Raw genomic sequence first — 13,176 nt, forward strand, 5'->3', positions numbered from 1 at the left:
TGTCACCGATGGAGTTTCGGTTCCTTGCCGCTGTCACCTCTGGCTTGCTTAGTTGGGGTCACTTCATCTACAGAGATATCATTGACTTGATTGCAAATAAATGCACAGACACTATTTCAACTGAACAGAGATGACATAACTGAATTCAATGATGAACTGCCTTTAACTATCATTTTGCATTATTGAGACACTGTTTTCCAAATGAATGTTGTTCAGTGCTTTGACGCAATGTATTTTGTTTAAAGCACTATATAAATAAAGGTGATTGATTGATTGATTAAAGGGGTCATATGTCACGATTTCTATTTTTCCTTTCTCTTTGGAGTGTTAAAAGCTCTTGGTGCATAAATAAGATCTGTAAAGTTGCAAAGACCAAAGTCGCAAATTTAAATAAATATTCTTTATCAAAGTTAAGACTGCCACACCCCACATATCTATGTCACTATGTGGAAATATTTGTGTAACACTGCCAAATGTTCATGCAAGGAAAGTTACCACAATTAGTGTTGTAGCAGCCATGTCAAGGAGATGCTGTACATATCTAAAGCACTTTATTTGGCCGTCTGAAAGTTTTAGTTAAACATTCCTAATATTTCTTATTTCTTAATAGGCATGTGTTTTATATGCAGCCAATCACGCTGCATTTCCTGTCATTTCCTGCAAGGAGTCATCTGCAGATGTACTAAAATCTGCTAAGCCTGTAAGTGTCTCTTAGGCCAACATTACTGAACATCATTACATCTTTATTTTTTGGATGATGAAGAGCCATTATAAGTCTTATATTGTTATTTTGGTTTTTTGGCAGTGTTTACAGCTCTATGCGCCATTTGTTAAATGGCAGTTTATAAAGTCTTGTACAAGAGGAGACCTTGGCCACAGATTAATGCATCAAAATGCAGTAAAGACGCAAGCGCTCAAACCAGCACACACTCATGTTCCCTGGATCACCTTCAATGGGGCAAGGTTTTAACAAAGCAGAGCAATTGCACTAATCTACATCTATCATGCTGAAATAAGACACTCTTATTTCTGGTGAGTGAGTTCTCGAGATTTAAATGTGTGTTTGTTTGTTTTTTCCTTCTATTCAGGAATACACTAGTGAATGGGAAGATAAGGCTATGTCCACTCTCTTCAACCTTGTATGCAGTTTGTACAAAGTATGCACATGGGTTATCACTTTTGACATTTCTGATTGCTTAAATACTGCACTTGCTCATCAATAGAACTAAATTAAAAACCTTGTGTAATTTCCGTACAGGGAATCAAGCCACCAGTCTGTACTGGAGCTCTGAAAAAATTGGACAGAAGTTTTTCCTAGAGGAAGAGAGAAGTCAGAATCAGAATCAGAATGAGCTTTATTGCCAGGTATGTTTACACATACGAGGAATTTGTTTTCGTGACAGAAGCTCCGCAGTACAACAGAATGACAGCGACAGAACATAAAACACATAATAAAAGAATAAAAAATACAAATAAGTAGATAGTGAATGACAATATACAAATGACAATTTTAGGCAGGTATATTACAAAATGCAGTTATGTATGTACATATATATTATGTGCAAAATGTAAGTGTATACTAAGTATGTGTGTTAGATAAATAAAGTGTATGTGTATATAAATATAAAGTGTAATGTGTTCACAGTTATTATCAGCTGTGATTATCAAGTGTTGCACTATACAACTGTGATGTTTCAAGTTCTTTAAACTTTATCCTATGTTTTTGTGTGTGTTTGTGTGTGTTTGAGGTAAAATAAAAATAATAACATTTTAGAATGTAAAAAGTTTAAGCCTTTTGTACAGTCGAGATCAAAATTAGGGAATTTATGAAACCTTGGTGCAGTCTTCCAGTCTCTTTCAGTTTTGTGATTGCAGCGAGTTTCTTAGCCATAATTTTGTCACCAAGGATTTTCCAGAGATTGCGATTGGGTTTAGATCATGACTCTGTGCTGGCCATTTCATTATTTCAGTTTCAAATAACTGTTTTACCCATTTTGCTGTGTGACAAGTGCATTGTTTGAAAATTACAGGCTATTACAGGTATACCTTTCCCCTTTTGGTTGTGTTTATCTTAGTTTGATTTGCATATTAGTATCTGAATTTGCATTTGGTACAGATCATGCTACTTACAATTCATATCAATTGGATCATCTTTACGGTTTTATTTTCAATTTGCATTCATTTCATACCATGAGTGACTAGTTTGAGTGCACACTTTCTAGTTATTGATGGTATAATTTGTTAAAATTGTATTTCTTTAAAGTTTCCTACGAGTGCAGAGCAGAGCTTGGGCACTGTCTGGGTTCCACACATAGACTGTTTAAAACTGGTTCCACCCTGTTTTCCAGTTGTGGTACATGCTCAAACAGTGGCGTCAGTAACTTCATTTTGTTCCGCTGGATCAATCCATCCTGTAAAGTAGCTGGGGGGGTATTTCATAGTATATAGGGGTATAAAGTATATTTACTATACTTGTGTATATTAATTTGTTCGTTGTTTATGGTGTATTTCTTGATCTTAATTATCTGATTGTGTTTTGTGATGTTTGTATTATTCCGTGTGTGTGTGTGTTTGTGTGTGTGTGTTTGTGTAATGGACTAGTCCTTTGTTTATAAAAGTTTCCCTAATGTCGCTTTAAGGGGTCACATTTTCTTTGTCTGTTTTTTACCTTGTTTGATTATTAAATTTGGTTCTGTTTAATTAACCCTTTTTAATGGGCCCAAACCTGTCTTTATTTTCTTTATTTCCATTTAGTTTGTAAGTGATTTATTTTGTAACTTTGTTTGTATTGAAAAAAAAAACATAATTATTTATATTTATTTATATATATATATATATATATATATATATATATATATATATATATATATATATATATATATATATATATATATATGTATGTATGTATATATAATAATTATATATTATATAATTATATAATAACAATATATATATATATGTATATGTATATATATATATATATATATATATATATATATATATATATATATATATATATATATATATATATATATATAAATAAATATAAATAATTATGTTTTTTTTTTCAATACAAACAAAGTTACAAAATAAATCACTTATATATATCAATCACCTTTATTTATATAGTGCTTTAAACAAAATACATTGCGCCAAAGCACTGAACAACATTCATTTGGAAAACAGTGTCTCAATAATGCAAAATGATAGTTAAAGGCGGTTCCTCATTGACTTCAGTTATGTCATCTCTGTTCAGTTGAAATAGTGTCGGTTTTAATTTGCAATCAAGTCAATGATATCGCTGTAGATGAAGTGACCCCAACTAAGCAAGCCAGAGGCAACAGCGGCAAGGAACCGAAACTCCATCGGTGACAGAATGGAGAAAAAAACCTTGGGAGAAACCAGGCTCAGTTGGGGGGCCAGTTCTCCTCTGACCAGACGAAACCAGTAGTTCAATTCCAGGCTGCAGCAAAGTCAGATTGTGCAGAAGAATCATCTGTTTCCTGTGGTCTTGTTCTGGTGCTCCTCTGAGAAAAGGTCTTTACAGGGCATCTGTATCTGGGGCTATAGTTGTCCTGGTCTCCGCTGTCTTTCAGGGCAGTAGAGGTCCTTTCTAGGTGCTGATCCACCATCTGGTCTGGATACGTACTGGATCCGGGTGACTGCAGTGACCCTCTGATCTGGACACAGACTGGATCTGGTGGCCACGGTGACCTCGGAATAAGAGAGAAACAGACAAATATTAGCGTAGATGCCATTCTTCTAATTATGTAGAAATTACGGTGTTATGTGAAGTGTTCCGGTTCCAGTTTACCTAATTAATGCAGCCTAAAAATCCTTTAACGGATTTGGATATTAAAAGCATATTAGTATGTTATGTGTATGCCAGGTTAAAGAGATGGGTCTTTAATCTAGATTTAAACTGCAAGAGTGTGTCTGCCTCCCGAACAATGTTAGGTAGGTTATTCCAGAGTTTAGGCGCCAAATAGGAAAAGGATCTGCCGCCCGCAGTTGATTTTGATATTCTAGGTATTACCAAATTGCCTGAGTTTTGAGAACGTAGCGGACGTAGAGGAGTATAATGTAAAAGGAGCTCATTCAAATACTGAGGTGCTAAACCATTCAGGGCTTTATAAGTAATAAGCAATATTTTAAAATCTATACGATGTTTGATAGGGAGCCAGTGCAGTGTGGACAGGACCAGGCTAATATGGTCATACTTCCCGGTTCTAGTAAGAACTCTTGCTGCTGCATTTTGGACTAGCTGTAGTTTGTTTACCAAGTGTGCAGAACAACCACCCAATAAAGCATTACAATAGTCTAACCTTGAAGTCATAAATGCATGGATTAACATTTCTGCATTTGACATCGAGAGCATAGGCCGTAATTTAGATATATTTTTGAGATGGAAAAATGCAGTTTTACAAATGCTAGAAACGTGGCTTTCTAAGGAAAGATTGCGATCAAGTAGCACACCTAGGTTCCTAACTGATGACGAAGAATTGACAGAGCAACCATCAAGTCTTAGACAGTATTCTAGGTTATTACAAGTAGAGTTTTTAGGCCCTATGATTAACACCTCTGTTTTTTCTGAATTTAGCAGTAAGAAATTACTCATCCAATTTTTTATATCGACTATGCATTCCATTAGTTTTTCAAATTGGTGTGTTTCACCGGGCTGCGAGGAAATATAGAGCTGCGTATCATCAGCATAACAGTGAAAGCTAACACCATGTTTCCTGATGATATCTCCCAAGGGTAACATATAAAGCGTGAAGAGTAGCGGCCCTAGAACTGAGCCTTGAGGTACTCCATACTGCACTTGTGATCGATATGATACATCTTCATTCACTGCTACGAACTGATGGCGGTCATATAAGTACGATTTAAACCATGCTAATGCACTTCCACTGATGCCAACAAAGTGTTCAAGTCTATGCAAAAGAATGTTGTGGTCAATTGTGTCAAACGCAGCACTAAGATCCAATAAAACTAATAGAGAGATACACCCACGATCAGATGATAAGAGCAGATCATTTGTAACTCTAAGGAGAGTAGTTTCAGTACTACGATACGGTCTAAATCCTGACTGGAAATCCTCACATATACCATTTTTCTCTAAGAAGGAATATAATTGTGAGGATACCACCTTTTCTAGTATCTTGGACAGAAAAAGGAGATTCGAGATTGGTCTATAATTAACTAGTTCTCTGGGGTCAAGTTGTGGCTTTTTTATGAGAGGCTTAATAACAGCCAGTTTGAAGGTTTTGGGGACATATCCTAATGACAATGAGGAATTAATAATAGTCAGAAAAGGACCTATGACTTCTGGAAGCACCTCTATATATATATATATATATATATATATATATATATATATATATATATATATATATATATATATATATATATGTGTGTGTGTGTGTATGTGTGTGTGTGTGTATATATATATATATATATATATATATATATATATATATATATATATATATATATGTGTGTGTGTGTGTGTGTGTGTGTGTGTATATATATATATATATATATATATATATATATATATATATATATATATATATATATATATACATACTTTTTTATTATTATAATTTTTTTAAATCCTGCATTCCTTGCTTTTGACTGCTTCTTAGTTTTAAACGGAACAATCTCTGATGAAGCCCCCTATGTGTCACTATTGGAGAAGAACTCTCGTAGTCGTATTTATCTGATTATACATTTCTTATTCGGATCAGTACTAAATAAGGAATAACATTCATTTTGTATTATCCTTCTTATTTTGGTTATTTAACATTTGGATGATTCTAAAAGAGGGAATGTAAACTTTTGACCTATGTATGTATGCATGCTATGTATGCAACTCATGAAACTGTATGTATGCAACTCATGAAATATAGAGTTCACTTTTAAAAAGTTCACTTTTACTCCTGTTAGGATAACTTCAAATAGGATTAAGAGGTTACCTCGAAATTTAGGAAATTGCATTGTTCTCTAATTTTGATCTCCATGTGTACTTGTCTATACTTTGGGGACAAAAATCATTCTTAATGTAAACATAAGGGGTTATTATTATTATTATTATTTTTTTTTTTTGTAAATACATTATCAACTACAAATAAATAGTTTATTGTAAACCATACAAATCATGTGAGCAAATCAACAACATGGAGCATACACTGCCTCCTGTGGCAACCAATGACTCCTAATGACCTTTTTGCCTCAGTGGAAAATTTCCATTCAAAAATGTCCTAGGATGACTAATGGATTCTAATGGATTTTCAAATGCATGGAAAATCTGGAAGTATTAATAGACTAGTTCACAATGTCCACGTTTTTGTCATCAAAAAAAAAAAAAAAAAAAAAAAGCTTTGTCACTGGATCTGCCACTGGACTTGCACTGAAATCATTACAAGTTCCAAGAAACGGCTTATGACAATTAAAAAGACTTAGCCTACAACAATATCTCTTCATCCCTTTATGTTTTCATATTTTGGCAAAATATCTATATATTAATTTATCTTAATTGTTAAATATGCTGTATTGATGTCATGATATGAACGTGTTTATAAAGTAGCACCTTAAATCAAAAAGCACCATTACTTGTGGACCATTTTCTTCGTTTTCATTTACTGTAACATACCTCTTTTTACCACCGGATGGCAGTATCAGGGCTTTTTTTTTTTCTATCATTATCCGTGCCTTTAAAAACCTGTCAAAGCATTGCAACCACCATGCAGCCCTGTTCAATAATGCTTCATACATCTACTTACCAGCAAGGGCAGTGCCACAGAATGTCTCTCCAACAAAATATGCCATCAATGTCTGTCCAAGCCCAAGCCCAAAAGGAAGAAATATGTAAAGTGGACAATGGCTTTACACTTTTATTGCCCGACTTACACATTGCAAACCTACCAGATAAGTGCATTTTGAACATTTAACACATGTATTGTTAGTTGTCTGCAAATCGCATAACATTTCAGGCAACTTTTCTCAACAAATTGGATCTTTTTCAGTACGAAAATAGTGGCAGAGATTATCTACAAAAACAAGATCAGAGTTTATTCACTATTAAATAGATATCTGTAAATAGTCCAAATCTGCATTAAACTCACCTGTCAGGTGAACATATTTAAAATCGAATTATATAACCTATGTGACAAATGCAAAATTTATATCCACATTTATGTCGGCAACTTTTATTTTATAAAAATACTTGGAAAAACGGATGACTCATAGATTGTTTAGGTTAATTTCATGACCTAGGCTCGACTTTGCTTTTCTAAACCAGAAGAACATAATGGCGCCTAAAAATAAATAAATACATACAAATAATAATAAAACACTTGTTCCCATAATAATGAGTGCTATTGTTTGTTCATTGGTGTGCAACCTGAACATATCTGTTAACATCTCAAAAACTGTTTTACAGTTTCATTGTGCTTTACTTTTTCTTAAAAAGTACATAGTGAATGTGTACAGTAGGCCTACTGTACATCTCCCGGACTGCAAGCATGTTTGCTTGAAATCACAGACCAAGTGAATATCCAAGTGGATAGTTGGACATTTTAACGTTTCTAGTTGAGCAGAAAACTGCAAAGCACACAGACACAAATCTATGCATCTGCTAATGAATGCTTCGCTTTCAGTCGAATCTTCAGAGATACACCATGACTGACTGAGCAGATGTTCCACCAGATGCTCTTTCTGCATCTTCAGGTAAACTCATTCCCCTCAGTCTCTATCATTATCATCCATCGCTACTGCAGTTACGTAATAAGGGGAGAGAGTTCATATCACTGATATAAAATATTTTTTGGGGTACTGTAAGTACCTGCATCCTGCATACTCCAGAAAGTATCCAACATTTAATACACTTAAAAATGTATAAATGTCTTGTTTTAAACAAATTAAGTAATATCAAAGCAAGTGACCTTTTCCACAAGGAAAACACCACAAAAAGAAGTTTAAGCTGTAAAGGATAAATCTGTTCTATTCAATAAACTAACTTTATACCTCACATAAAAATCACTTTGAGTCCTGTTGGTTCATAAATGGCTAATAAAAGTGACTTTAATTCTGAGAAAAGCTCAAACATCACTGGTTTAATACTTTTTTTCTAAATGCAATGCAATTCAGATATTCTCATGCATAATTTTGGAGCCACGTTGTACTATATACAGATGTTCAAAACCACAAAAGAAAACAAGCAATGATTATTTCCCTTTTGTTTGTGCTTCTTTATTTTTCTGGTCCCTCACATAATATTTATTGAATAAACACTTTAGCTGCAGTAAAGTTGTAAATGCAGAGTGTTTGACAAGAACATCTTTTTTTTGTAAAGGTTAATGCTCTGTGTTTTGAATGTGCTCAAGATTCTAAAAGTGCTTTAATATCATGTATTGCTAAAGCAAATGGCATTAAATAATCTGAGGAAATATAGACACTGACAGAAAAACAGGGGCTGTACAGGGGCTTTCATTAGTGCTCATAATACACATAGATTTCACATACAGGATATATGTTTTTAGTTAGATGATGAAATGCATATATTAAGGTTTCCGAGTGCCATCAACACTTGAAAAACTAAACAGAGTAAAATAAAACATCAATCGACACCCGAACCCCACCCCATCACAAAAAAATAAAAACCTTTTATAAATGATCACATTTAGGACTTATTCACTGTGCTTTAATAAGGTATAGCTCTGTTTTTGATGAAAATATCTCAATCACATTTAATATGAAGGTAGTTTATATCGTCAGACATGCATTATGCACTTTACTCTGTTATACCAGGTTACATCACTGGCAAGCCGGTTAACTAAGAATGTCCTCCGTCCCGAATTGTTTTCCGATTTCTAACAGGCTTCTTTTGTGCTGCGATAATAGTACATGTGTAATTTGGAAGAGCGGATAGTGTCGCCTCTTCAGCTGTGCCCATGCCTTTTCTTCCTGTGGGTGAGGAACCCATAAGATGCAGAACCAGTTCAAGACATTTCTGTCTGCATTTCGAAACCGTGCCATTAAAGACACAGCCTGACATTAAAAATGGCCACATTGATGATTCGGTCCGTCTTGAATTCAATAAAAAGTTAACAGAAAGCAGCAGAGAGAGAGAGCATGTGTGAGAATCGTGGGACGTCCTCCCTGGGTCATGTGTCAGCTCTTATAGTCTTCTACACACAGTCACTACAGGAGCCAGAACATACAGGGGAAGGGAGATGGATGACGTTTGGATGCGCACTAAAGATTACCTAATTAAAACTGAGAGGGATGGAGAGTTAAAGGGAGAGTTCGCCCAAAAAGAAAGTTCTGTCATCATTTGCTCACTCTTGTGTCGCTTACTTCAGTTTAACACACAAAAAGAGGAAATAAAAGAATCATAAAGGTGCAAATGCACCATCAAAGTATCATAAAGGTGGTCCATATGAAGAGTGCTCTTTACAGTTTTAAATTTAAATTTACAGTTTTACATTCACCCTGGTTTAGTTTGGCATCTTTTCAAGGAGATTCAGTTCATAAAATTGGTCTGAATGAATCAGGATTCTGAAATTCAACACAGTTATCATATGATATCATATGATCTCCCTTATAAGACTTGGAAAATATCTCACAAGTAATATGGACAACTTTTTAAGGTTTTTAGTTGCATGGATAAGTGCAGCCAGTCCAATTGTGTTCCCTGGAAACAGTAAAGTCATATGGGTTAAGGTGGCAGGACAATAAGTAAATGATGACAGAAGTTTCTTTTTTAGCGCGTACTGTTCCTTTAAGGTGAGGGACTTATGTACACTTGGAGAAGTCAGTTACATGTTGAGTAATAGATGGATCCATCCTCCTACATCACACTACACTTGGCCTTCAGCTTGTCTGCACGTCTCTGCTTGCTGGAGCGCATGTTCAGACTCATATCACGCTTCTTATCCAGGTTCAGGAGCTCCTGAAAAAGCTCCTTCACGTTGGTGTTGGTCTTGGCTGATGTTTCCATGAACGCGCATTTCCAGATGTTTGCCTGAGCTTCGCCCTCCTTGGTCTCCACCTCGCGCTGGGTCTCGTCGCTCTTGTTGCCGACAAGCATGATGGGGATGTTCTCCACGTTACCTTTGATGGCCAGCACTTGCTGGTAGATGGGCTTCAGCTCCTCCAGCGACTGCCTGCTGGTGATGGAGTAGACCAGGATGAAGGCATGGCCTTTGGAGATGGACAGACGCTGCATCGCAGGGAACTGGTGGCTGCCAGTGGTGTCGGTGATCTCCAGAGTGCATACGCTCTTGTCGCAGCTGATGACCTGCCGGTACGTGTCCTCCACTGTCGGGATGTAGGTGTCCCTGAAGGTGCCTTTAACGAAGCGCAGAACCAAGGAGCTCTTGCCCACTCCCCCTGCTCCAAACACCACCACCCGGTAATCGTTACTCTGCTCTGGCATGCTGCTTGGGTTTGTCGAGTTACGTGGTGGTTAAGACTCAATTATTCCCTGAGATCTGAAAAAGGAAAAAAGTTTAATTTGGTACACATGCACATTACTTGTCTTCTGCGGTCCTCAAACGTGCAGTACAACTAGAACTCACATGAGATGGCGATTTTGTATGAATCTCTATGATATGAACTGTATGAAAATGTAAGATCATTAGAAAAAAGTTAACATGAAGGTCTACCCCTAACCCTACCCCGAAACATCCTGCATTCAGAAAATGCGATAACATCGTATAAGCCACAAATATGCCAAAACATCATTCTGAAAATGTAAATAATGAATAAATGAAAATGTAAAGCCAATCACTGCAAACTACTGCTAATCTTTATTACAAAATTTATGAAAATGTCTTGCAATTATTAAATAAAAAATTTAAATAACAAAAAAATTGCTATGCTTCATTATTACTTATGCACTTTTAAATATATTTATTTTTTATTATTTTCAAATGAAATTGGAAATGGGCATACAAATAAAATCAATTCAAGCTTTGTGATTTTAAAGGTAATTTTAGAATGCCATTATATGTGTGTGTGTGTGTGTGTGTGTGTGTGTGTGTGTGTGTGTGTGCTCTCTCAAGTTTTATACTCTGCTTATTACTGAGATGTATACTTTTACCATTCTCACTTTAAAACTAAAATAAAATAGAATAAAAATAAATTAATAAAAATAAAAAGTATCCAAGTAAAAATTATATATAGCCTATATATAAAAATATAAAAATGCTTAAATTTTTATTTATTAAAAAACTAAGAAAAATTTATTAAAACAAAGAACATTTTAGGGAAATGATCTTAAAAGTCAATTATGTTTGTTTCTTTTTTTTCTATTCCTGCTTAATATACAGAGATGGTGATAAGTAAGCATAGGTTTATTATTCCATCAAAAGTGTAAACACTGTGGCTCTGTGGCACTATCAAAACATTGATCTGTTTGTCTGAGCACCCTCAATGACCAGCTCAGTATAGCAACATCGGCCAGTAATGCAGATTTGAGGCGGGACTCTTTCATTTTCTGACCAATTAGAGATGGAGGGGTGTTTGGAATTATAGTTTGATGCTGCTACCTCAGAAATGAGACATATCATTTATAACAACAAAGTGTTAAAGCCAAATATAATTTCTGATTTCTCTCTTTTGATTTAGAGATTAACTATGAAACTATGAAACTATGAAACGGTTAATGTTCTTATGTGTGTGTAAATACATGAAACTGTATGCCTGTGTGCCTTTGTGAATTGAGTAGGATGTTCTCTCTGCTGCCATCAGCATCAAGGTCATCTATTAATGACAAATTTGTCTTGCTGTGAAGCAGCCATTGGACTCAGCCTCCTGTGGAAAGCAAGATCGCACCAGATATTTCTGGCACCTTATTGAATTCTTGCAGCATGTTTTTGAGACGGGCTACTTCCTGACTGCCTCGAGAGAGATTTATTCAAATGCATAATTTTCACATCACAGATCAATATACACGATACAGACCAATGCAGTCTGATTAACAGAGAACTTTGTCTGCATTTAAGTGCTCGAAAATGCTCACATCTACTCAGGCTCAGAGGGAAATTCAGTGGTTCTTCTGAATTAGCAGTAATGATTATCCCTCAGATGAACAGAGATCAGATGAGCCTCTTACTAAAGACCTCTTTGGTTTGCCAGCAGCATAAGACACAATCTCAGTGAAAAGCACATTTTGAATGGTAAGGATGTTTTGGCAACCCCTTATACCTCATATTTTCCATCTCTTTTTATTATTATTATTATTGTAGTAAAACTCTGACCAAATGTTTCGGTTTCGAGTTTGATTATGTTTGTGGGTCACTTAGACTGTAGTAACTACAACACCTTCTCTGTTCAAAAAGCATTAAATGTAGCCATTTATTTCTCATAAGCCCTTTGCAAGCAAAAAATATATTAAGGTGGATAGCATCGGTGTTAAAAGTGTGAATCACAGCTCAGGATATCCACTAGGGAAACATATATTTACAGTTTTGTGGTGCCAACAGCTAATCAGCATTGTCAATACATAATTGTATATACATTTATGGCCCAACTGTATGGAAGCCCACTTCTGCCTCATGAGAATAAAATATATAGACTTTGGTAAACCATATTAACACATAAAAATGCATAACTATATGAAAAAAATGATTACAATTATGAAATACTAAGTCATAACTAAAAGTCTTCTTTTTTACTTTTTGACATTCTCACAATGATATGGCATAAAACTTTTTATTTCATGATTATGAGTTTAAATGTTCAATTTCATCTTTTTCCCTCATAAAAAAACATACATATGTCATGATTACAGTTTTTTGAAACTGAAAGCCAAACTACCCGTTCACACCAAGAACATTGACTAAAGATAATAATGATAACTATACTAGCATATACATTAACACAACATATTTTTCTTTTTATTCTAAGCAGTTGCTGCAGTTATGCCACCTGCCACTTTAAATGCTATTTAAAGATTATGATTGGCTGTCAATGTCTTTTCATTCAACTGTGAATAAATCCTAAAAATGATTTCAACAAAACAAAATGATTCCTATCCTATCAACCATCCCAAGTGCCCTAGCAACCGCATCTATCTGTGTTGTTAATTTGCGTTTCAGACTTCTTCAAACACCTTCAAACGGCAAGCTTTTAAAACTACTTCTAATAATCACACTTTCACGAGCAACT

The 13,176-nt window shown here is 35.0% G+C and overlaps 1 protein-coding gene and 2 long non-coding RNA genes across 4 annotated transcripts in view; 2 read left to right on the forward strand and 1 right to left on the reverse strand.

Annotated features, from left to right (window-relative positions):
• The first annotated feature begins 608 nt into the window (after window positions 1-608).
• Window positions 609-1,332, forward strand: LOC127967880 (uncharacterized). The gene is made up of 4 exons (XR_008155849.1): window positions 609-700; window positions 806-963; window positions 1,089-1,157; window positions 1,259-1,332. It is a non-coding gene; the product is annotated as an uncharacterized LOC127967880 (long non-coding RNA).
• A 2,060-nt stretch (window positions 1,333-3,392) lies between these two features.
• Window positions 3,393-13,176, forward strand: part of LOC127968106 (uncharacterized) — a 75,211-nt gene continuing 65,427 nt past the window's right edge. Inside the window, exon 1 of the long non-coding RNA XR_008155895.1 lies at window positions 3,393-3,537. This is a non-coding gene — a long non-coding RNA (uncharacterized LOC127968106). The remainder of the gene's footprint in view (window positions 3,538-13,176) is intronic.
• The window catches only part of LOC127968099 (GTP-binding protein Di-Ras1-like), an 8,179-nt gene continuing 3,231 nt past the window's right edge, over window positions 8,229-13,176 (reverse strand). For both annotated transcript variants that reach the window (XM_052568996.1, XM_052568995.1), the window contains exon 2: window positions 8,229-10,496. In XM_052568996.1, the coding sequence (XP_052424956.1) occupies window positions 9,854-10,441 (588 nt within the window). In that variant the 5' untranslated portion in view covers window positions 10,442-10,496 and the 3' untranslated portion in view covers window positions 8,229-9,853. The remainder of the gene's footprint in view (window positions 10,497-13,176) is intronic.

This window comes from Carassius gibelio, chromosome B11 (assembly GCF_023724105.1).
Source record: "Carassius gibelio isolate Cgi1373 ecotype wild population from Czech Republic chromosome B11, carGib1.2-hapl.c, whole genome shotgun sequence".
Lineage (NCBI taxonomy): Eukaryota > Metazoa > Chordata > Actinopteri > Cypriniformes > Cyprinidae > Carassius > Carassius gibelio.